The sequence below is a fragment of the Taudactylus pleione genome, unplaced genomic scaffold (assembly GCF_031769625.1).
Source record: "Taudactylus pleione unplaced genomic scaffold, aTauple2 ptg000441l, whole genome shotgun sequence".
Lineage (NCBI taxonomy): Eukaryota > Metazoa > Chordata > Amphibia > Anura > Myobatrachidae > Taudactylus > Taudactylus pleione.
This window is the reverse complement of record NW_028284843.1, coordinates 204,083-231,435: the sequence shown is the minus strand read 5'-3', so window position 1 is coordinate 231,435 and position 27,353 is coordinate 204,083. Positions and strand designations below refer to the sequence as shown.

The 27,353-nt window shown below is 44.0% G+C and overlaps 1 protein-coding gene across 1 annotated transcript in view; it reads left to right on the top strand.

Annotated features, from left to right (window-relative positions):
- The window catches only part of MASP2 (MBL associated serine protease 2), a 250,999-nt gene that overhangs the window by 112,421 nt on the left and 111,225 nt on the right, over positions 1 to 27,353 (top strand). Inside the window, exon 5 of the mRNA XM_088447809.1 lies at positions 4,888 to 5,035. Within this exon, the coding sequence (XP_088303935.1) occupies positions 4,888 to 5,035 (148 nt within the window). The remainder of the gene's footprint in view (positions 1 to 4,887; positions 5,036 to 27,353) is intronic.

The window sequence follows — 27,353 nt, the reverse complement described above, 5'->3', positions numbered from 1 at the left end:
CCGTGTCTCTCATTGCACGCTATACACTATTCCCACAGTGCTAGCACATCTGTGCCTCTCATTGCACGCTATACATTAATCCCACAGTGCTAGCACATCCGTGCCTCTCTTTGCACGCTATAAACTATTCCCACAGTTCTAGCACATCCGTGCCTCTCATTGCACGCTATACACTATTCCCACAGTGCTAGCACATCTGTGCCTCTCATTGCACGCTATACACTATTCCCGCCGTGCTAGCACATCCGTGCCTCTCATTGCACGCTATACACTATTCCCACAGTGCTAGCACATCCGTGCCTCTCATTGCACGCTATACACTATTCCCACCGTGCTAGCACATCCGTGTCTCTCATTGCACGCTATACACTATTCCCACAGTGCTAGCACATCCGTGCCTCTCATTGCACGCTATACACTATTCCCACAGTGCTAGCACATCCGTGCCTCTCATTGCACGCTATACACTATTCCCACAGTGCTAGCACATCCGTGCCTCTCATTGCACGCTATACACTATTCCAACAGGGCTACACACATCCGTGCCTCTCATTGCACGCTATACACTATTCCCACAGTGCTACACACATCCGTGCCTCTCATTGCACGCTATACACTATTCCCACAGTGCCAGCACATCTGTGCCCCGCATTGCACGCTATACACTATTCCCACAGTGCTAGCACATCTGTGCCTCGCATTGCACGCTATACACTATTCCCACAGTGCTAGCACATCCGTGCCTCGCATTGCACGCTATACACTATTCCCACAGTGCTAACACATCCGTGCCTCTCATTGCACGCTATACATTATTCCCACAGTGCTAGCACATCCGTGCCTCTCATTGCACGCTATACACTATTCCCACAGGGCTAGCACATCTTTGCCTCTCATTGCACGCTATACACTATTCCCACAGTGCTAGCACATCCGTGTCTCTCATTGCACGCTATACACTATTCCCACAGTGCTAGCACATCCGTGCCTCTCATTGCACGCTATACACTATTCCCACAGTGCTAGCACATCTGTGCCTCTCATTGCATGCTATACACTATTCCTACAGTGCTAGCACATCTGTGCCTCTCATTGCACGCTATACACTATTCCCACAGTGCTAGCATATCTGTGCCTCGCATTGCTCGCTATACACTATTCCCACAGTGCTAGCACATCTGTGCCTCTCATTGCACGCTATACACTATTCCCACAGTGCTAGCACATCCGTGCCTCTCATTGCACGCTATACACTATTCCCACAGTGCTAACACATCCGTGCCTCTCATTGCACGCTATATACTATTCCCACAGTGCTAGCACATCCGTGCCTCTCATTGCACGCTATACACTATTCCCACAGTGCTAACACATCCGTCCCTCTCATTGCACGCTATACACTATTCCCACAGTGCTAGCACATCTTTGCCTCGCATTGCACGCTATACACTATTCCTACAGTGCTAACACATCCGCGCCTCGCATTGCACGCTATACACTATTCCCACAGTGCTAGCACATCTGTGCCTCGCATTGCACGCTATACACTATTCCCACAGTGCTAGCACATCTGTGCCTCGCATTGCACGCTATACACTATTCCCACAGTGCTAGCACATTCGCGCCTCTCATTGCACGCTATACACTATTCCCACAGTGCTAGCACATCTGTGCCTCGCATTGCACGCTATACACTATTCCCACAGTGCTAGCACATCCGCGCCTCTCATTGCACGCTATACACTATTCCCACAGTGCTAGCACATCCGTGCCTCTCATTGTACGCTATACACTATTCCCACAGTGCTAGCACATCTGTGCCTCGCATTGCACGCTATACACTATTCCCACAGTGCTAGCACATCCGCGCCTCTCATTGCACGCTATACACTATTCCCACAGTGCTAGCACATCTGTGCCTCGCATTGCACGCTATACACTATTCCCACAGTGCTAGCACATCCGCGCCTCGCATTGCACGCTATACACTATTCCCACAGTGCTAGCACATCCGCGCCTCTCATTGCACGCTATACACTATTCCCACAGTGCTAGCACATCCGCGCCTCTCATTGCACGCTATACACTATTCCCACAGTGCTAGCACATCTGTGCCTCGCATTGCACGCTATACACTAATACACTATTCCCACAGTGCTAACACCTACATATACCCTATTGCACAGGTACTCAAACTCGATCCTCAGGACCCCAAACAGTGCATGTTTTCCAGGTCTTCAATCACAATTGAAACAATTAGCTCCACCTGAGGATCTTTAAAATGTGTCAGTGAGCAATGAGTACACCTGTGCACCTGCTACGTAACCTGGAAAACGTGACCTGTGTGGGGTCCTAAGGACAGATTTTGAGAACAACTGCCTTATTGCAGCTACGCACTGTACACTGGCCAGTGCGTCCGTGTACCTTACTGTATACACAGGGCCAGTGCGTCCATGTACCTCATTGAACGCACAGGGCCAGTGCTTCCGTGTACCTCATTGTACGCACAGGGCCAGTGCTTCCGTGTACCTTACTGTACGCACAGGGCCAGTGCTTCCGTGTACCTTACTGTACGCACAGGGCCAGTGCTTCCGTGTACCTTACTGTACGCACAGGACCAGTGCTTCCGTGTACCTTACTGTACACACAGGGCCAGTGCTTCCGTGTACCTCATTGTACGCACAGGACCAGTGCTTCCGTGTACCTTACTGTACACACAGGGCCAGTGCTTCCGTGTACCTTACTGTACGCACAGGGCCAGTGCGTCCGTGTACCTCATTGTACGCACAGGGCCAGTGCTTCCGTGTACCTTACTGTACGCACAGGGCAAGTGCTTCCGTGTACCTTACTGTACGCACAGGGCCAGTGCTTCCGTGTACCTTACTGTACACACAGGGCCAGTGCTTCCGTGTACCTTACTGTACGCACAGGGCCAGTGCGTCCGTGTACCTCATTGTACGCACAGGGCCAGTGCTTCCGTGTACCTTACTGTACGCACAGGGCCAGTGCTTCCGTGTACCTTACTGTACACACAGGGCCAGTGCTTCCGTGTACCTTACTGTACGCACAGGGCCAGTGCTTCCGTGTACCTTACTGTACGCACAGGGCCAGTGCTTCCGTGTACCTCATTGTACGCACAGGGCCAGTGCTTCCGTGTACCTTACTGTACGCACAGGGCCAGTGCTTCCGTGTACCTTACTGTACGCACAGGGCCAGTGCTTCCGTGTACCTTACTGTAGGCACAGGGCCAGTGCTTCCGTGTACCTTACTGTACACACAGAGCCAGTGCTTCCGTGTACCTTACTGTACACACAGGGCCAGTGCTGCCGTGTATCTCATTGTACGCACAGGGCCAGTGCTTCCGTGTACCTTACTGTACGCACAGGGCCAGTGCTTCCGTGTACCTTACTGTACGTACAGGGCCAGTGCTTCCGAGTACCTTACTGTACGCACAGGGCCAGTTCTTCCGTGTACCTTACTGTACGTACAGGGCCAGTGCTTCCGTGTACCTTACTGTACGTACAGGGCCTGTGCTTCCGTGTACCTTACTGTATGCACAGGGCCAGTGCTTCCGTGTACCTCATTGTACGCACAGGGCCAGTGCTTCCGTGTACCTTACTGTACACACAGGGCCAGTGCTTCCGTGTACCTTACTGTACACACAGGGCCGGTGCGTCCGTTTACCTTACTGTACACACAGGGCCAGTGCGTCCGTGTACCTCATTGTACGCACAGGGCCAGTGCTTCCGTGTACCTCATTGTACGCACAGGGCCAGTGCTTCCGTGTACCTCATTGTACGCACAGGGCCAGTGCTTCCGTGTACCTCATTGTACGCACAGGTCACTGCTTCCGTGTACCTCATTGTACACGCACGGCCACTGCTTCCGTGTACCTTGTGGCATGCTACCAAAATCCTACACTTTGTGTATTCAGTATTTGTGCCAACTGTGTTAAACTCCTCAGGTGACTCTCTGGCTACCACCCCTTAGTGTACTGCAGCTGTACCACTTTCGGTGTGTACACCCGTAGATGTAAAATCCCAAGGCTTGCCAATGGCATTAGCTGTATAGTCCCCGTTGCCAGCAATAGGGACCCAGCAAGGTTTTTCTCTGTATCCAACAAATCCTTCCAAGTTATGCTGACTCCCCACTGAGTCTAAGCACTAACCAAAGGTTCCCAAGCACGGTCCTCAAGGCACCCGATAGTTCAGGTTTTAGAGATATCTATGGTTGAGCACACGTGGTTACATCAAATTGACTGAGGTACTAATGAACTCATCTGTGGTCTAGCATGGATATCATAAAACCTGGACTATTAGGGTGCTTTGAGGACTGTGTGGGAAACTCTGCACATTTGACAGTAACCCCACAAATCAAGGAGAGAACACATGGATACAGTAGAGAAGGGGGACGGTGCAGGAGGTAGACACTGCTGTTAAATACCCCAACATAATAGTACATTTCACAACAAGATACAGTAATATTATACCAAATAAGTCACCGGCAACTAGTTTCGCTATAGCATAATGTTATACGTTCCCTTCTAGATACCACATGTTCTAAATAACATCTCAATTGTGGGGGGAAATACAGGAGGGTAGCCTGCTGTAAAATGTAGGAGTCTCCTGGAGTAGGAATGTATCACCAGTGGCAACTTCATTAATAGATTGGACGGAAAAAAAATCACAATGATATCACCAGTAAAACACCCATTTTTGCTGGCAAAAGGGCTCATCTCCTTAGATAAATGAAAGCTTTCTATAGATGTCATTAGTGAGAGAGTTTTGGCTTATAAGAAAATACTATGATCCATTCATTCTTAACCGTATACATGATATTTGAATGGTGCACATCCCTAAAATGAATGATTTTCCATACTAATTTCAGATTACAGCCAAGGCAAAGAACCTACCCCCACTCTGCGGAGAGAATTTACCCCCAGAAATGGACACTGGCAGCAATAAGGTTGATATTCTGTTTACAGCAGATGCATCTGGACATCACACAGGGTGGAAAATTCAATATACGACCCAAGGTTAGATGCTACTCACAAAGAGAATATTACAGTTTAATTAGAGTCATTTCCTAGCTTTCAGGTTGTCTAATATTGATGAAGTACAGTATTAGGCTATTATGTTTGGTAGCTATTACTGACCACACTGACCATACATATCCGGATGAAAGACAAGAGTCTTCTGGTCATTAGATGCCTCACTGAGGAAAGAGGCATTTATACTGATAACAGGCACATTTTTCATATAGTCGTATTATTTTCTTATCTCCATCTATAAATATTATAGTAAACTACCTAAGTGCTGGGGAACTGCTTGGTGCTTTGCAAATAAAAATACTAGTATTATTGCTCTGTGCTGGCTACAGTCACTATCATAAGAACAAGGTTTTCTCCAGCCCAGCAGTAATTTTTACCAAATACCTGCGGGAATTTAAACTTTGGGAAAAGCCTGTACTTTAACTAAAAAAAATGGGTAACCGTAACAATGTTCATTACTGTCCCAGAGAAAAATGTATTTAATATTTAAAAATGCTGAAAAAGATTTGTACATTTTTTTAAAAAAGTAGAAAATTATAAAAAAAAAAATTTTAGCCCTGATTCCGACCCGCTCGCGAGCGGGTCATTGTTAAGCCACTGTGCATGTGCACGCCGGAGCCGGCTCCGACTTGCGCATGCACGAAACCTGGCGGCTAGATCCGGCTCATACAGACGTTCCATCTCCTCCCACACACTGCTCTTACCTCCACAGCCGTCATCATTAGTATCAGGACTTACACCAGCCCCACGCTGGGTGCAGGAGATCCGGCTCATACAGACGTCCCATCTCCTCCCACACACTGCTCTTACCTCCACAGCCGTCATCATTAGTATCAGGACTTACACCAGCCCCACGCTGGGTGCAGGAGATCCGGCTCATACAGACGTCCCATCTCCTCCCACACACTGCTCTTACCACCACAGCCATCATCATTAGTATCAGGACTTACACCAGCCCCATGCTGGGTACAGCAGATCCGGCTGATACAGACGTTCCATCTCCTCCCACACACTGCTCTTACCACCACAGCCATCATCATTAGTATCAGGACTTACACCAGCCCCATGCTGGGTGCAGGAGATCCGGCTCATACAGACGTCCCATCTCCTCCCACACACTGCTCTTACCACCACAGCCATCATCATTAGTATCAGGACTTACACCAGCCCCATGCTGGGTACAGGAGATCCGGCTGATACAGACGTCCCATCTCCTCCCACACACTGCTCTTACCACCACAGCCATCATCATTAGTATCAGGACTTACACCAGCCCCACGCTGTGTGCAGGAGATCCGGCTGATACAGACGTCCCATCTCCTCCCACACACTGCTCTTACCACCACAGCCATCATCATTAGTGTCAGGACTTACACCAGCCCCATACTGGGTACAGGAGATCCGGCTGATACAGACGTCCCATCTCCTCCCACACACTGCTCTTACCATCACAGCCATCATCATTAGTATCAGGACTTACACCAGCCCCATACTGGGTACAGGAGATCCGGCTGATACAGACGTTCCATCTCCTCCCACACACTGCTCTTACCACCACAGCCATCATCATTAGTGTCAGGACTTACACCAGCCCCATACTGGGTACAGGAGATCCGGCTGATACAGACGTCCCATCTCCTCCCACACACTGCTCTTACCATCACAGCCATCATCATTAGTATCAGGACTTACACCAGCCCCATACTGGGTACAGGAGATCCGGCTGATACAGACGTTCCATCTCCTCCCACACACTGCTCTTACCACCACAGCCATCATCATTAGTATCAGGACTTACACCAACCCCACGCTGGGTACAGGAGATCCGGCTGATACAGACGTTCCATCTCCTCCCACACACTGCTCTTACCTCCACAGCCATCATCATTAGTATCAGGACTTACACCAGCCCCATGCTGTGTGCAGGAGATCCGGCTGATACAGACGTCCCATCTCCTCCCACACACTGCTCTTACCACCACAGCCATCATCATTAGTATCAGGACTTACACCAGCCCCACGCTGTGTGCAGGAGATCCGGCTGATACAGACGTCCCATCTCCTCCCACACACTGCTCTTACCACCACAGCCATCATCATTAGTATCAGGACTTACACCAACCCCACGCTGGGTACAGGAGATCCGGCTGATACAGACGTTCCATCTCCTCCCACACACTGCTCTTACCACCACAGCCATCATCATTAGTATCAGGACTTACACCAGCCCCACACTGTGTACAGGAGATTCGGCTGATACAGACATCCCATCTCCTCCCACACACTGCTCTTACCTCCACAGCCATCATCACTAGTATCAGGACTTACACCAGCCCCACGCTGTGTGCAGGAGATCCGGCTCATACAGACGTCCCATCTCCTCCCACACACTGCTCTTACCACCACAGCCATCATCATTAGTATCAGTACTTACACCAGCCCCACGCTGGGTACAGGAGATCCGGCTCATACAGACGTCCCATCTCCTCCCACACACTGCTCTTACCTCCACAGCCATCATCATTAGTATCAGGAATTACACCAGCCCCATACTGGGTGCAGGAGATTCGGCTGATACAGACGTCCCATCTCCTCCCACACACTGCTCTTATCTCCACAGCCATCATCATTAGTGTCAGTACTTACACCAGCCCCACTCTGGGTGCAGGAGATCCGGCTGATACAAATGTTCCATCTCCTCCCACACACTGCTCTTACCTCCACAGCCATCATCATTAGCATCAGGACTTACACCAGCCCCACGCTGGGTACAGGAGATCCGGCTCATACAGACGTCCCATCTCCTCCCACACACTGCTCTTACCTCCACAGCCATCATCATTAGTATCAGGACTTACACCAGCCCCACGCTGGGTACAGGAGATCCGGCTCATACAGACGTCCCATCTCCTCCCACACACTGCTCTTACCTCCACAGCCATCATCATTAGTATCAGGACTTACACCAGCCCCATACTGGGTGCAGGAGATCCGGCTGATACGGACGTCCCATCTCCTCCCACACACTGCTCTTACCTCCACAGCCATCATCATTAGTATCAGGACTTACACCAGCCCCACGCTGGGTACAGGAGATCCGGCTGATACGGACGTCCCATCTCCTCCCACACACTGCTCTTACCTCCACAGCCATCATCATTAGTATCAGGACTTACACCAGCCCCACGCTGGGTACAGGAGATCCGGCTGATACAGACGTCCCATCTCCTTCCACACACTGCTCTTACCACCACAGCCATCATCATTAGTATCAGGACTTACACCAGCCCCACGCTGGGTGCAGGAGATCCGGCTGATACAGACGTCCCATCTCCTCTCACACACTGCTCTTACCTCCACAGCCATCATCATTAGTATCAGGACTTACACCAGCCCCACGCTGGGTGCAGGAGATCCGGCTGATACAGACGTCCCATCTCCTCCCACACACTGCTCTTACCTCCACAGCCATCATCATTAGTATCAGGACTTACACCAGCCCCACGCTGGGTACAGGAGATCCGGCTGATACAGATGTCCCATCTCCTCCCACACACTGCTCTTACCTCCACAGCCATCATCATTAGTATCAGGACTTACAACAGCCCCACACTGGGTGCAGGAGATCCGGCTGATACAGATGTCCTATCTCCTCCCACACACTGCTCTTACCACCACAGCCGTCATCATTAGTATCAGGACTTTCACCAGCCCCATACTGGGTGCAGGTGATCCGGCTGATACAGGCGTCCCATCTCCTCCCACACACTGCTCTTACCACCACAGCCATCATCATTAGTACCAGGACTTACACCAGCCCCACGCTGGGTACAGGAGATCCGGCTGATACAGACGTCCCATCTCCTCCCACACACTGCTCTTACCACCACAGCCATCATCATTAGTATCAGGACTTACACCAGCCTCATGCTGGGTACAGCAGATCCGGCTGATACAGACGTCCCATCTCCTCCCACACACTGCTCTTACCCCCACAGCCATCATCATTAGTATCAGGACTTACACCAGCCCCATGCTGGGTGCAGGAGATCCGGCTGATACAGACATCCCATCTCCTCCCACACACTGCTCTTACCTCCACAGCCATCATCATTAGTATCAGGACTTACACCAGCCCCACGCTGTGTACAGGAGATCCGGCTGATACAGACGTCCCATCTCCTCCCACACACTGCTCTTACCTCCACAGCCATCATCATTAGTATCAGGACTTACACCAGCCCCACGCTGTGTGCAGGAGATCCGATGTCCTATCTCCTCCCACACACTGCTCTTACCACCACAGCCATCATCATTAGTATCAGGACTTACACCAGCCCCACGCTGTGTGCAGGAGATCCGATGTCCTATCTCCTCCCACACACTGCTCTTACCACCACAGCCATCATCATTAGTATCAGGACTTACACCAACCCCACGCTGTGTACAGGAGATCCGGCTGATACAGAAGTCCCATTTCTATTATACCACCCCTCTTACTTCTGCAGCTGCTGCCACTCGGAAATCGAGTGATCTAGGCAGCCGCATAGACTACTGAATCACTTGTTTGTAGCCCCATCTTCTCCTTATAATGCTGGTAATCTCTGTATTGTATAGCTGTAACACAATTAAACGATTGTGCCATTGTCCCTCCTCCCAAATTGCCCACCTATGCTGATCCACAATCCCTTTTGTTCCAACCTGGCTGCCCCCTCCCTTAGGAGGTAACAAGAAGGTCGGCAAGTATGACTGAAAAGCAGAATGTATATTATCATATTTTGCAAACATGGCACGATTGGTGTTTCAAAGTCTAGTTAGGTGAGTTAGGTTAGCTATACCGGTCACCTAGCTCAGCAGCACAGAGGGCCTGATTCAGTTTTGTACAAAATGCTGAGGTTTACGCAGGTTGAGTGATTGTTAGCATTTGCACGTGTGTATAAGCCTTAGTGCGCATGCACAGAGATTGTATTGCGATTTCGATCGCACAGAGGATTCATTCGCTAAGTGAAAAATGTTTTTTTATAAATGTAATCAATTAAAAACTTTTCTATACCATATTCATTCATTCATACCTTTTTGCTGACGGTTAAAACATTTAAATCTGACGCCTACCTTACAATATAACAAGTTTTAATGTACTATCTGAACTTACAATACATCTAACCCTATGTATCTGAACCTAACTGGGGCTCTTTTCTTATTAAATCTATCATGTAGACAAAATGAAATACCATTTTTTTTTTTTTACTTAATTTAAAATGTTGATATTTGTATCTATCAATCCCTTATTACACACTGTGCCAATCTGGTCTAGGGGTGTTGTATAGTGATAACATTTCTCTTAACAGTTTTCTATAAGCATTTGTGGTATATAACCTTGTTTCACTTTCAGACTCTTAGTGAAATATTATGTTTAATGCAATCAAATATCTCTATAAATATTATCAGAAAAGATTGCTTCGGGGATCCCTGGTATTAATTTGTGTTTGCACACCACTACATTTTGTCTTCTTTACACACCTTTATGTAGAGAGCAGGCTGTATTTCACACCATTACGTAGAGAGCAGGGTTTATTATACATCTTTATGTAGAAAGCAGGCTGTATTAAACACCTTTTATGTAGAGAGTAGGCTTTATTACACACCTTTATGGAAAAAACAGTGCAGCGTTATTAAACACCTTTATGTAGAGAGTAGGCTTTAGAGAGCAGGCTGTATTTCACACCATTATGTAGAGAGCAGGCTTTATTACACACCTTTATGTAGAGAGCAGGCTTTATTACACACATTATGTAGAGAGCAGGCTGTATTTCACACCATTATGTAGAGAGCAGGCTGTATTTCACAACTTTATGTAGAGAGTAGGCTTTATTATACACCATTATATAGAGAGCAGGCTTTATTACACACCTTATGTGGAGAGCAGGCTGTATTTCTCACCTTTATGTAGAGAGCAGGCTGTATTTCACACCTTTATGTAGAGAGCAGGGTGTATTTCACACCTTTGTGTAGAGAGCAGGCTTTATTACACACCATTATGTAGACAGCGGGCTTTATTACACACCTTTATGTAGAGAGCAGGCTGTATTTTACATCTTTATGTAGAGAGCAGGCTGTATTTCACACCTTTATGTGGAGAGCAGGCTGTATTTCACACCTTTATGTGGAGAGCAGACTTTATTACAGACCATTATGTAGAGAGCAGGTTTTATTATATACCTTTATGTAGAGAGTGGGCTTTATTACACACCATTATGTAGACAGCAGGCTGTATTTCACAACTTTATGTAGAGAGCAGGCTTTATTATACACCATTATATAGAGAGCAGGCTTTATTACACACCTTATGTGGAGAGCAGGCTGTATTTCTCACCTTTATGTAGAGAGCAGGCTTTTTTACAGACCATTATGTAGAGAGCAGGTTTTATTATACACCTTTATGTAGAGTGGGCTTTATTACACACCATTATGTAGAAAGCAGGCTTTATTACAGACCATTATGTAGAGAGCAGGCTTTATTACACACCTTTATGGTAAAAACATGCTCTATTGTACACCTTTATGTAGACATCGGCATTATTACACACATTATGTAGAGAGCAGGCTGTATTTCACACCTTTATGTAGAGAGCAGGCTGTATTTCACACCTTTATGTAGAGAGCAGGCTGTATTTCACACCTTTATGTAGAGAGCAGGCTTTATTATACACCATTATGTAGAGAGCAGGCTTTATTACACACCATTATGGTAAAACATGCTCTATTTTACATCTTTATGTAGAGAGCAGGCTGTATTTCACACCTTTATGTGGAGAGCAGGCTTTATTACACACCTTTATGGAAAAAACAGGCTTTATTATATACCATTATGTAGAGAGCAGGCTGTATTTCACACCTTTATGTATCGAGCAGGCTGTATTTCACACCTTTATGTGGAGAGCAGACTTTATTACACACCTTTATGGAAAAAACAGGCTTTATTATATACCATTATGTAGACATCAGGCTTTATTACACACCGTTATGTAGAGAGAAGGCTGTATTTCACACTGTTATGTAGAGAGCAGGCTTTATTACATACCATTATATAGAGAACAGTCTTTATTACACACCTTTATGGAAAAAACAGGCTTTATTATACACCATTATGTAGAGAGCAGGCTGTATTTCACAACATTATGTAGACATCAGGCTTTATTACACCCCATTATGTAGAGAGCAGGCTGTATTTCTCGCCTTTATGTAGAGAGCAGGCTTTATTATACACATTTATGGAAAAATAGGCTTTATTATACACCTTTTATGTAGAGAGCGGGCTTTATTACACACCATTATGTTGAGAGCAGGCTTTTTTTTACAGACCATTATGTAGAGAGCAGGCTTTTTTACAGACCATTATGTAGAGAGCAGGTTTTATTATACACCTTTATGTAGAGAGTGGGCTTTATTACACCCCATTATGTAGAGAGCAGGCTGTATTTCTCGCCTTTATGTAGAGAGCAGGCTTTATTATACACCTTTATGGAAAAATAGGCTTTATTATATACCTTTTATGTAGACAGCGTACTTTATTACACACCTATATGGTAAAAACATGCTCTATTGTACACCTTTATGTAGAGAGCAGGCTGTATTTCACACCTTTATGTAGACATCAGGCTTTATTACACACCATTGTGTAGAGAGCAGGCTGTATTTCACACCTTTATGTAGAGAGCAGGCTGTATTTCACACCTTAATGTAGAGCGGGCTGTATTTCACACCATTATGTAGAGAGTGGGCTGTAGGCCACACCATTATGTTGAGAGCAGGCTTTATTTCACACCATTATGTAGACATCAGGCTTTATTACACACCATTGTGTAGAGAGCAGGCTGTATTTCACACCTTTATGTAGACATCAGGCTTTATTACACACCATTGTGTAGAGAGCAGGCTGTATTTCACACCTTTATGTGGAGAGCAGGCTTTATTACACACCTTTATGGAAAAAACAGGCTTTATTATATACCATTATGTAGAGAGCAGGCTGTATTTCACACCTTTATGTATCGAGCAGGCTGTATTTCACACCTTTATGTGGAGAGCAGACTTTATTACACACCTTTATGGAAAAAACAGGCTTTATTATATACCATTATGTAGACATCAGGCTTTATTACACACCGTTATGTAGAGAGAAGGCTGTATTTCACACTGTTATGTAGAGAGCAGGCTTTATTACATACCATTATATAGAGAACAGTCTTTATTACACACCTTTATGGAAAAAACAGGCTTTATTATACACCATTATGTAGAGAGCAGGCTGTATTTCACAACATTATGTAGACATCAGGCTTTATTACACCCCATTATGTAGAGAGCAGACTGTATTTCTCGCCTTTATGTAGAGAGCAGGCTTTATTATACACATTTATGGAAAAATAGGCTTTATTATACACCTTTTATGTAGAGAGCGGGCTTTATTACACACCATTATGTTGAGAGCAGGCTTTTTTTTACAGACCATTATGTAGAGAGCAGGCTTTTTTACAGACCATTATGTAGAGAGCAGGTTTTATTATACACCTTTATGTAGAGAGTGGGCTTTATTACACCCCATTATGTAGAGAGCAGGCTGTATTTCTCGCCTTTATGTAGAGAGCAGGCTTTATTATACACCTTTATGGAAAAATAGGCTTTATTATATACCTTTTATGTAGACAGCGGGCTTTATTACACACCTATATGGTAAAAACATGCACTATTGTACACCTTTATGTAGAGAGCAGGCTGTATTTCACACCTTTATGTAGACATCAGGTTTTATTACACACCATTGTGTAGAGAGCAGGCTGTATTTCACACCTTTATGTAGAGAGCAGGCTGTATTTCACACCTTAATGTAGAGCGGGCTGTATTTCACACCATTATGTAGAGAGTGGGCTGTAGGCCACACCATTATGTTGAGAGCAGGCTTTATTTCACACCATTATGTAGACATCAGGCTTTATTACACACCATTGTGTAGAGAGCAGGCTGTATTTCACACCTTTATGTAGACATCAGGCTTTATTACACACCATTGTGTAGAGAGCAGGCTGTATTTCACACCTTTATGTAGAGAGCAGGCTGTATTTCACACCATTATGTAGAGAGTGGGCTGTATTTCACACCTTTATGTAGCGAGCAGGCTTTATTACACATTATGTAGAGAGCGGGTTATATTACATACCATTATGTAGAGAGCAGTCTTTATTGCACACCTTTATGGAAAAACAGGCTTTATTATAAACCATAATGTAGAGAGCTGGCTTTATTACACACCTTTTTGTAGAGAGCAGGCTTTATTACACACCATTATGTTGAGAGCAGTCTTTATTTCACACCTATATGTAGAGAGTGGGCTTTATTTCATACAATAATAAAAGAACCCCTGCTGAAGTGGCCGGGAGACCCCTGGATTTAGCCAGCTGGACAATCCACTCTTAGCTGACAAGGGTTAAAATCAACCCAGAGAGGGGGGGTGAGGAGGGATGCCTGGAAGCAGGCATAAGTAGGTGATTCAACCCTAGTTTGTTGTTCATTGTGCGTGAGGCTTTCGAAGGATACAGATGTTCTAGAATTCTTCATTGAGATGGCCTCATCCCAAAACTGTTCAATCCGAGTGAATGGTTATATCAGCCATAAATATGTCCCATTGTATATGGATGGCATATAAGAAAAATGTCCGTGGAAATTACAGGACATCTGGCCAGGCCCTTGATAAACCATCATTAAGAGCCCTGTTTTCTGTGTAGGGTCAAAGATCAAAGAATGGTTGTTTATACTGAGAGACATTCAGTCTACAGATGTGTATATTCCCTCACCTAATCAGTGAGCACGTTTATGGTCCTAAATTCAAGTTCTCAAACTTCACAAGGAGTCTAAAGTATAATATAAGAACCCCTGCTCAAGTGGCCAGGAGACTCCGAGGCTTCAGCCAGCTGGACAATACACTCTGAGCTGACAAGGGTTAAAATCAACCCAGAGAGGGGGGGTGAGGGGGGATGCCTGAGAGCAGGCATAAGTAGGTGATTCAACCCTAGTTTGTTGTTCATTCTGCGTGAGGCTATCAAAGGATACAGATGTTCCTGAATTCGCCATTGGGGCGGCCTCATTCCAAAACTGTTTAATCCAACTAAATGGTTTGCTTATCCAATGTATTACTTAATTTTAGTTAGTAAATTGTAAGTAAACTCTGTGATTCTTTAACCTTATTTTATTCTTTGCAACTTTTTATACATGAGCTTTGAAGATATTTTTGAATTAAACATTAATTCTAGTTCTGGATCTGTGTTTTTATGACGCAAGGCCTCATATTGCTGATGTTACCTATTTCTAAGTATTGACAATTGTGGATGCAGGTGAGAGCAGAAGCTCACCTTAAGCTTTAGCATTATATTATTCTTCTGCTGGTGGCAATTACCAGGTTTATTTAACCATACATGCTAAGGTAACCTGTAAAAGTCACAGGCGGCGATTCTCAGATTGGCGTATCTGGAGGGTCGGACCGCAGGACCATGAGAATTTGTATATTTAAAAAGCAGTATCTCCTAAAATTTTACCTTTATTACATAAATGAAAAGCGAATTATAAAAACAAAATGTGAAGTGATATGTACTTGTAACATGTATGTTATATTGTCAGTTAAAAAATGGACACCTCAAATATAGGGTATTCACCCCAGTCCTTGAGCTAGAATGCAGCTTTCGGTATTGGAGGTGTATTATTATCCAGCTCAATTATCAGCCTCAATTAATTGGTGGATACCTCTCCAAACCCTCTATACTTGAAAATTCACTACTATCCGCTAGTGGCTCTTATATATTCTGAATCCTGCTGGTTACTAGAATGAAAATGTCATGTAACTACATAGTGACTATTTTTTCTGTTACAAAGATGCTGATCTTTGTGCAACTGGGATCAATCTCTTCTGCTGTTCTGAGCGGTGAATCATTTATCATCCACAAAAGGTCAAAACAATTGACTTATCCAGCCCTCTCTCTATATAGGTACAAATAGTGTATGTCTGCCTGAAGTATCATTCTACAATAACCAGTAAGCCCTGTGTAATTCACTCATGCGGTTCAACAATCTGTGTTGTATAAATCAGTTAAACATCTGGTACACACTTAACACAATTGTGTGTGATCCAGTAGGTTATCACACTGTAGTTGTAGACTGCTAAGGCCAGTGTGAAAGTATCAGTACAATTTCATGTGTATAATATTCCCATGGGGGCTTAGATACCCTTACTATATTAAAGCAAATAATATTTAGAGCACGTGATAATTTTGTCACACTGATTGTCACTCTCAGGGAGATTCTTTTGATATTTATTTATAACCACAGGCAGACGTCAGACACAGTAAATAATTTATTTGCACGGCTAAATGTCTGCTAGTAACATGCATATAGTTCTATTGAAAACACTTTCACTCCATCCTAGCTATATGGTAGAAATGTGTCTGGCGTTTCTCTGGCCAAAATATAATTAGAGGAAAAATAACTTTGCTGCTATGTCCTCTGTTGGTTTGCTGATATTATCTTCCACCCCTGATGATTCGAGATCTGATGAGCTGTCATCTTTGGTGGTTTCCATAATTTTTCTAGGGTTTTTTATATTCCAGTTCCATCTAAAAACCTGACCTGTTGCATAATCTTTGATGTCTCCCACAAATTTGGATCTTTTGCATTATGTTATTACTTTTTCATAGTCTGTTAAGTCTTTTCTATCTCTTTCAAAAAGTTCCTGAAAACTCAATTCTTGTTCATGTTCTTTTAATTTTTTCTCCAGTATCTCAATATCTTTAGATCATTGTTCTAATACTAAGTTGTCATGCTTGATTAATATTAGCATTAAGCTTTGTGAGCACATGTTCAGGGCTTCCTCCCACTCCAATCGTAAGGCCTCAGAGATTAGCTCACCCCTTGGTCGTAGTCCTCTAGGGGTAAGCTTATGTTTTATATAATTTTCAAAGGTGGTCATATCCCACCAGGTACGTGTTTGTTTTTTCAAATTCCTTTTGAGACTATTTAGATCTTCTTCCCAATGCTCTGATTGTTCGGTATTTATCCTGATGTTTTCTGGGAATATTGATTTTCATGTCATCATTCCATTTTGTGTAATTCTGCTGATAAGCTAAAACTAAGGAAAGTAGCCCCCAAGGGGATTTATCTTCAATGCCGACAGCATCAGTTATAAGAAATAATAGTAATACAATGACACTCTCCAAAGTGCAATCCACTATTGTAACATTGCATTTATAATAGTGTCACACACAGGGTTATGGTGTACCTGAGAGATATACTAATTAACAAGAAACTTTACTCAGCAATTGCTAGTAGGTGAACCTAGATCAGCGTGCCCGTTGAATGGAGGATCCTCAGATATACGGAATGCCTTAATTAACAGGTTATATCATCTAGAGTTATACCTAACCTGACAACAACAGAGGACATAGCAGCAATGTTATTTTTGCTCTAATTATATTGTGGCCAGAGCAACACCAGACCCATTCCTACCATATAGCTAGGATGGAGTGACAGTATCTAAGCCCCCGTGAGAATATTATACACATGAAATTGTACTGATACCTTCACACTGGCCTTAGCAGTCTACAACTACAGTGTCATAACCTACTAGAGCACACACAATTGTGTTAAAGTGTTTTTCAGGACTTATGTCCCTATTTGAAAAATGGGGGGGGGGGGCAATGCTCTTTCTGGCACAGGGCACCAAAAAGTCTAGTTACAGCTCTGTGGCACACGATCACACTCCTACAAATGTCATACTAGGGGCATGGCCTAGCTGAAAAAGACCATGCCCCTTTTGGCACTCCATGATCTCGGCTCTTTGCCATAGCTACAGATATTTTTGGGCTCTTTGGCTCTGACTGGTTCACTACCCCTGATCTGGAACCTTATTGGAATAAATGTCATTAGCTCCAGTTCAATAAAATGACATGTTGGGTAGTGTGTTACCCTCTTTCAAAATTCTCAACAGCCTATTGATAATAAATATAGGTTGGTTTCCACTAAAACAGGGAGACACAAGTACTGGGTCCCTAATATGCTGGTCTGGTCGGCGCAGGGCATGTGCACCCCCTGTAAACTATCCTGTGCTGAAAAGCTTTTTCCCAACCTCCCTGGGCTGTCAGAGCCACAGTAATGAACATAGGGCCTGATTCAGCAAGGATTACAATATAGCATACTCACGCAGTTTTACTATGAACATATGCTAATCCATAGCGATCACAATGACGCCACATCACTACATAAGGACGCCCACTTCATAGGCAAACGCAGGGGGGGGTTCCATCTGCCTGGAAACCCCCCCTCCCCAGCCCACACCATGACCACAATAGAAATAGTAACATAATTGTTACTTGTGCTGTATCTTCTTCTCAGTATCACAAATGAAATAATTAGCACCACCTGTGGATCTTTTAACATGTATCAGCCAGTAATAAATAACCTGTGCAAACTATAGAAGATCTGGAAAACATGCACTGTGACAGATGCACTGCTATAGAGCCCAATATGTACATATACAGTATGTCCAGGGCAGTGCTAGGTTCTTCTGCTGCTCCCCCAGACTCCCGGTCTTGCTCCCATGCTCTGGAATGGTGCATACATCTAAAATAAAAACATCCAGCTCAGGCAGGATGGTCCTACTGATGCATCTAATGGCTTATTGTGATCGCTGGTCCTCTATATGCTGGTATTATTACACACAATACACTATGTATGACACACATAATGGGTTACTGTGATCGCTGGTCCTGTATATGCTGGAATTATGACACACAATGCACTATGTATGACACATATAATGGGTTACTGTGATCACTGGTCCTGTATATGCTGGAATTATGACACACAATACACTATGTATGACACACATAATGGGTTATTGTGATCACTGGTCCTGTATATGCTGGAATTATGACACACAATACACTATACAAAAAAGAGAAGAAAAGGGTATTGTCTCTTTGTTGGCGCACATAGAGGATAATTGTATATAAAATATAACTTTTATTAAATAAATTATTTAAAAAATGTTTCGCCTTATTAGTGAAATATTCCAAGAAAAAAATATAATAAAAACATTGAAACAAATGTGTGTCATCAATTGATATTAAATTATTAATAATTCATTTGTCTCTGTGTCCCTTTCAGTTATGTTTCTGAGTAAAGATTCTATTAAATGTTGTTTTCTCCAGTGTCATTAATCATAACATATATTTATATAGTTGAAATCAATTGGCCCTGCATGTACTACCCACAATTATAATTAGATATACTGTGTTGAAACTAAACCAAGATATAAATTCCATTGGTGATATTATGCTGCCATCTATTGGTTATGGTATGCCATTACACCTTTAGAACCAGGTTGATTTAATGGGTGCTATATTATGCACAATGTCCTCTATAAGGGCCACCTATTTGTATTCATGGAATATTGTCACATGGGAACATGTATACAGTTCCTGATACAAATCTTTGTGTCGCCTATTGGGTTAAGAAATAAACAATCAACTGCAGCAATCATATAAAACTAATTAATATGTGGACATCTTAATGCCCTAGTTGATATTAATGCTTAACCCAAATATAAGGATTCCCTTGTATAGCTATAGGGTTTATTCGTGCAGTATGGTACTGTATTTGGTTTATGCTCAGAATGTGGCACCCCCTGTTGGTTTTAATTATACCTAATACAATACAGTGCTATTGTTATAGCTCCCTCTGTAGGGCTGCAAAATTGTTTAATAAACTGTTACTCACTCAGACTAACATTACTGAGTGTTTAATGTGGGTTCCTCATGCCCAGCTGCAAGGTTTAATCACAAGTAGTAGTATTGGAGTAGATTATATATATTCACACTATTTACTCAGAGTAACACTATAACATAGTCTGAGTCCTAGGAAAGCATATTAATGCATGCCATTTTCTTCACTGTGGTAATCACATTTGCTTGTACACACAGTGGATGCAGTGCTTTCAAGTGCTAATAACACAACATAGGACACTATCAGCAGCAGGCGCTGCAAAAAACCGACGTACGTTTCACAAAAGTTATGTTTTTTCAAGGCAACCCGATTGCCTTATCCAGTGAGGCTTTATTCCAGTCAGGAGCCAATCAAAACGCAGTATTAAGGTCACATGGTCCGCTGGACCAATCAGCAGCCAGCTTAGTATTAGCCTCAGCAAGTGTGCTGCTGAGCCAATCAGGAGGTCGCTTATGTATCCAAGCAGTGTAGTTTTTATCCCTGTTCTCCATTATTAAAGGGACTGACCAATCCTGAACCAGAATCCAGAACACACCCATCAGATGTAAACAGCTCCACGATGTTACTATTCTTAATATCCATATTATAAATAGACTTATCAGCCACATCACAAAATTCATTATTAGATTCATTAAAACCATAGGAAATAAAACAGGTAAGTGTATAGATTATGCAAGTTATTAATAATGCCTAGCAATTAGATTACAGTATAGAAACTATAAATTGTAGGATATTTTTATGATTGCAAATCATATTCAGTGTCATATCCATTAACAGGTATATAACAATCTATGTGTCTATTATCTATATTAAAAAGTGTCAAATATTAAATATATGTACATGGGAAAAAAGGGTTTTTGTTTGTGTTTATTATTGAATTATTATAAGCTATTAAAAATAATACTTAGTGGGTATGAAGTGAAAGTAGATGATTGTGAAAAAAGGTTCAGTAACGTGTGAAAGAAATAATTGAATATGTTAGAAAATAAGACGTGATTATAAATTATTTGCATGTGTTAGTGATGAGGATAAGTATGTGTAAATTCACACTTAGGTGATAAGTGTTGTGATAATGAATACGTATGGATCATGTGCATATATTATCCTGTGTAGTTAGTGAAAAAGTATGGTGAACAAATACATAAAAATAAAAATGTGCAGTAAAGTGATGAAATAAATCATAAATAATAAACAAATTATCTTTATATGATCCTGATAATAATTCTCATTATCAATAATAAAAAATCATATTAGCTACTGGTATATAAATTCAAAGGTTTATCCTAATAATTATTAGTCCGTCATAAGTGATAGAAATGCAGCTTTATTAAGTGCACTCATGATGTTAACAAAATTCCCTATTGTGACATCAAAATATGTGTATAGCCTTATTACAAAAAATGTTATATAGAATGATCATGGAGCGTGATCCTTCTGGGGACGTAATGAGAGATATAAAAATATAGAATGCGTTCTAAAAAGACTTAATTTATAAAAAAGGAGAGTAACTGATACTCTCATTTAATCCAAAAGGATGCAGACTGTTCATCAGGAAGATCATTTTTGTTTCAAATTTGAGAAATTCCCTGTCAATGTCTCCACCTCTGATGTTTAGTTGTATTTGTTTCATACCAAATGCTTTAAGATCTTTGGGATTACCGTCATGACATTGTAAATAGTGATTCGCTACTGATGTTAAAGGTTTAAATCTGGCCTTATCTCGTTTTGCGTTTCTTATATTGCCTATATGTTCAAGTAATCTCACTTTTAGCGGTCTCTTGGTTTTACCAATATAACGTAGCCCACAAGGGCACTCTAATTGGTAGACCACACCAGCTGTGTTACAGTTAATATAACTGTCAATAATCCATTTTTTATTATAATGATCTTCAAAGTATTTTCTGGAGATCATAAATTGGCAGGCTCTACATTGCTTACAGCTATAGGAGCCCTTGACAGGGTAACATGATTTTTTCATAGAGGATAGATGGCTTTGTACCAAGCGATCTTTCAAATTTGGTGAGCGTTTCCAACTTGTTTGTACATTTGTAGGGAGAATATTCCTCAAATCATGATCCGTCTGTACGACCGACCAGTGCTTTTGTAAAATGGCATTGATCTTCCACCATTCATTATTAAAAGTCCCAATAAATCTTACCGGCTCTTCCTTAACTGCTTTGATTTTGGGAATTAATAAAGAATCTCTTGTGTATTTTTTGACATTGTGTTTGGCATTCTTAATGATCCTGTTACTATATCCCCTCTGTTTGAGTCTTGTACACAGTTGCTGTTCTCTTTCCTGATAAATCATATCATCTGAACAATTACGCTTGGTTCGCAATAGTTCTCCTTTGGGAATTGCTCTAATAGTAGATGGTAAGTGCGCACTGTTGGAATGTAATATACTATTGGTGGCCGTTTTTTTACGAAAAATATCCGTAGAAATCCGACCATCCACTTCTATCTTGATCTTTAAATCCAAGAAATTCACAGTTTCTGGGCTAATCTCTCCTGAAAGTTTTAGATTAAAATTGTTGTTATTCAAAATCATTATAAACTCTTCAAGGAGATCCTTGGTACCCTCCCAAAGTATTAATACATCATCTATGTACCTTAAGTACAGAAGGATGCAGTCAGTGTATTTTTCATATTCCTCTTTAAAAACATGTTCTTTCTCCCACCACCCCAGGTAGAGGTTGGCATAAGTGGGGGCACAAGCCGTCCCCATTGCCGTCCCTCTAACCTGGAGGTAGAATGTCTCATCACATGTAAAATAGTTTTTGGTTAATATAAATTCTAATAGTGAGAGCAAAAAGGAGTTGGAATTATGACACACAATACACTATGTATGACACATATAATGGGTTACTGTGATCGCTGGTCCTGTATATGCTGGAATTATGACACACAATACACTATGTATGACACATATAATGGGTTAGTGTGATCGCTGGTCCTGTATATGCTGGAATTATGACACACAATACACTATGTATGACACCTATAATGGGTTACTGTGATCGCTGGTCCTGTATATGCTGGAATTATGACACACAATACACTATGTATGACACATATAATGGGTTACTGTGATCACTGGTCCTGTATATGCTGGAATTATGACACACAATACACTATGTATGACACATATAATGGGTTACTGTGATCACTGGTCCTGTATATGCTGGAATTATGACACACAATACACTATGTATGACACATATAATGGCTTACTGTGATCGCTGATCCTGTATATGCTGGAATTATGACACACAATATACTATGTATGACACATATAATGGGTTACTGTGATCGCTGCTCCTGTATATGCTGGAATTATGACACACAATACACTATGTATGACACATATAATGGGTTACTGTGATCACTGGTCCTGTATATGCTGGAATTATGACACACAATACACTATGTATGACACATATAAAGGGTTACTGTGATCTGTGGTCCTGTATATGCTGGAATTATGACACACAATACACTATGTATGACACATATAATGGGTTACTGTGATCACTGGTCCTGTATATGCTGGAATTATGACACACAATACACTATGTATGACACATATAATGGGTTACTGTGATCACTGGTCCTGTATATGCTGGAATTATGACACACAATACACTATGTATGACACATATAATGGGTTACTGTGATCGCTGGTCCTGTATATGCTGGAATTATGACACACGATACACTATGTATGACACATATAATGGGTTACTGTGATCACTGGTCCTGTATATGCTGGAATTAGGACACACAATACACTATGTATGACACATATAATGGGTTACTGTGATCACTGGTCCTGTATATGCTGGCATTATGACACACAATACACTATGTATGACACATATAATGGGTTACTGTGATCACTGGTCCTGTATATGCTGGAATTATGACACACAATACACTATGTATGACACATATAATGGGTTACTGTGATCGCTGGTCCTGTATATGCTGGAATTATGACACACAATACACTATGTATGACACATATAATGGGTTACTGTGATCGCTGCTCCTGTATATGCTGGAATTATGACACACAATACACTATGTATGACACATATAATGGCTTACTGTGATCGCTGATCCTGTATATGCTGGAATTATGACACACAATACACTATGTATGACACATATAATGGGTTACTGTGATGACCGCTGGTCCTGTATATGCTGGTATTATGACACACAATACACTATGTATGACACATATAATGGGTTACTGTGATCGCTGGTCCTGTATATGCTGGAATTAAGACACACAATACACTATGTATGACACATATAATGGTTACTGTGATCACTGGTCCTGTATATGCTGGAATTATGACACACAATACACTATGTATGACACATATAAAGGTTACTGTGATCACTGGTCCTGTATATGCTGGAATTATAAACCACAATACACTATGTATGACACATATAATGGGTTACTGTGATCGCTGGTCCTGTATATGCTGGAATTATGACACACAATACACTATGTATGACACATATAATGGTTACTGTGATCACTGGTCCTGTATATGCTGGAATTATGACACACAATACACTATGTATGACACATATAATGGGTTACTGTGATCACTGGTCCTGTATATGCTGGAATTATGACACACAATACACTATGTTTCTACTTCAGGGTCCATAGGGTATCCACAGGATACCTTGGGGTATAGGTGTGACGTCAGTCGCAGGGCACCAAAGAGTTAAGCTTTCAGCCTCCCAGGATGCACTAGGTCCCCCTCCTATACCCCGCCCCCGGGCCAAGGCACCTCAGTTTAGTTTGGTGCCCGGCCGGAGTCGGGTGCACCTGTTGGAGTGGGGGCTAGAAGAGCCCCTGAAGCTTTTTCTTCATGCAGCTGTGGCTGCACAACTGGATGAACAGCATGGACAGTCAGTCCTGACGTCCATGCTGTCTTCCCTACACCCCGCCGGTACCAGAACGCCGGTACTGATCCGGGGATGCTGGTGGGCGTCTGGGGTCACAGCTAGCGGTGACCCCAGATGCTCCGGACCATGGCCGGATTCAAGGGGGACAGAGGTAAGCAGCGGGGTCCCGCGGTGGGTCCCCGCTGATCACATGGTCCTAAGTCCCCAGGCAGGGGGCTCCCTGGGGACTGGCTGCAGCGTGGAGCCAGGCGACCAACCTGCGCTTCCACTACCCCCTGGGACAGCGGACCGCAGCAGAGCGGTAGCGCTGCGGCGTCCCAGGGGTTAAATGCATGCCAGGGGAGCGCGCCTTCCCTGTCTCACAGCCGGCGCCTCCCCCGCTGCACACAGCCCTCTCTGCACTGTGCTGACTGGTCCTGTGTCAGCGCTCCTCCCCCAGGCCAGCTTCTCTCTGCTCCTCGGCGGCCATCTTCTCTGCAACGCATGGTGAACGCTGCTGGAAGTCTGGAAGGAAGCATCGTGGTCTGGGTCCCCCCGCATACCTCTCCTCCGCTGTGGCTCAGGTCTGTGTATGCAGCGCTGTGTCCTACCAGGCCCTGTGTCTGTGTAGTTGAGTGATCAGCGCTGTTAGTGCAGGAATTGTTATTTCTCTGCATTGTATGTGACTGTGCTAGCGCTGCTGCCTGTAATCTTTTCTTCATCTAAACTGTCAGCTTTATTACTGTCCCTGTTCTTTCTGCTAAAGCCCTTGCGGTGCGGTGCTGCAGGGTGGTCTCTCGCCTATTTAATACTTAATTGGTGAGAGAGGTCACATACGTGGTGCCATCATGTCTGAAAGTGATTTTCCCCTCCGGCTACAGTGTACCACGTGCAAAGTACCGTTAGCGGAGGGGGAGGGTAGCGCGGAGGGCCTTTGCCAGCAGTGTTTGTCCATGGCGCGGCCTATTACGGTTACAGCACCGGTACAGGAGCCGCCCTGGGCTTGTTTCACTCAGGCGTTAACAGCTTTAGTGGGCCAGTTAGCTCCGCAGCCCGCGTTTACTCCGATGGGTTTGTCCCAGCAGTCTGTGGTGTCGTCACCCATGCAGGGGTTCCCACGACAATTGGTGGTACCCCACAGTCTCCCTATTTCCCCGCTCCCGGGTTCTCAGGAGCCAGCGTGGGTTAACTCCCTGACGAGTTCTTTACAGCACTTGTCGGATGTGTTGCAAGGGGAGTCTGTGATGCGGCCTCATAAAAGGCCGGTGGCGTCTCTGTCCGCTCCTTATGAGGATGACGAAGGGACGTCTGATGATGGGGAGATTCTGGATCCTTACGATCAGGAACCTTTCCATACTAAGGACGCTGATGCTAAGTCCAAAGTATATATTCCTGGACTTATTCGGGCGGTCCGCACAGCCTTGGTGATTGAGGACGAAGTTCCCCCAGCGGCTAAATCTAAGTATGCCTTTTTCAAAGATGTGAAGGGCGATGCCACAGTCTTTCCTCTTTCGGGTCAGTTGGTGGACCATTTAGAGGAGGCGTGGAAACAACCTGGCAAAAGATACCAGCCGCAGAGACGCCTGGCGGTGGCTTATCCGTTCGCGGATAATTATTTTGCTAAGTGTGAATCCCCTCCACAGGTGGATTCTCACGTGACCCGTCTTGTCCGTAGTGCCACATTGCCGATGCCATCCATGTCCTCCCTTAAGGATGCTACGGACCGCAAGGTAGAAATCTGCCTGAAGTCCGCTTATTCCCTTGCAGGGGGGGCAGCACGGCCGGCTATGGCCATTTGCTGGGTTGCCAGAGCGATGGAGCGCTGGGCGGATTCATTAGAGGCTTCTTTTGAATCCGACTGTCCGGCCGAACAAGCGGAGTTGTTTGGCAATCTCCGTGATTCGGCCACCTACATCAACGAGGCGGCTCTAGACATTAGTACTCTGGTGTCTAGAATTTCTTCAGCAGCGGTAGCTGCTCGTCGCACCTTGTGGCTGCGATCCTGGAAGGCGGACGCAGATCCAAGAAAGGTCTGGAAGCGTTGCCGTTTACCGGAGAAGTTCTCTTCGGTCCGGATCTGGATAAGATTGTGGCCACGCTGGCGGCAGCCAAATCTGCTTGTCTCCCGTCGGCCGCTGCTCCTTCTGGTTCTGGACCATCGTCCTTTCTGTCATCTAGGGCCCAGGGCAGGCCCAAACCACAGTCGTTTCCTCGACAGGCTGGCCCTAAGAAATCGGTCAAGCCCCGGAAACAGGCATGGAGTACCAGACGTCCGGCCCCCAAGCCAGATGACAAGCCTGCGGCCTGACGGTCCGGGTCTCCCCTTGGGGGATCCCAGGGTGGGAGGCCGCCTGCTGCAGTTCTCCCGGTGTTGGTCGTTCACTACGACAGACACTTGGGTTCTGGAGGTGGTCTCTCACGGGTACGCCCTCTCCTTCCGGCACAGACCCCCGGCTCGATTCTTCACCACGGGTCTACCATCAGACCGGAACAAGGCTACGGAGCTGCGGAAGGTATTGCACACTATGCTCCAGGCTGGAGTTATAGTGCCTGTTCCATTCTC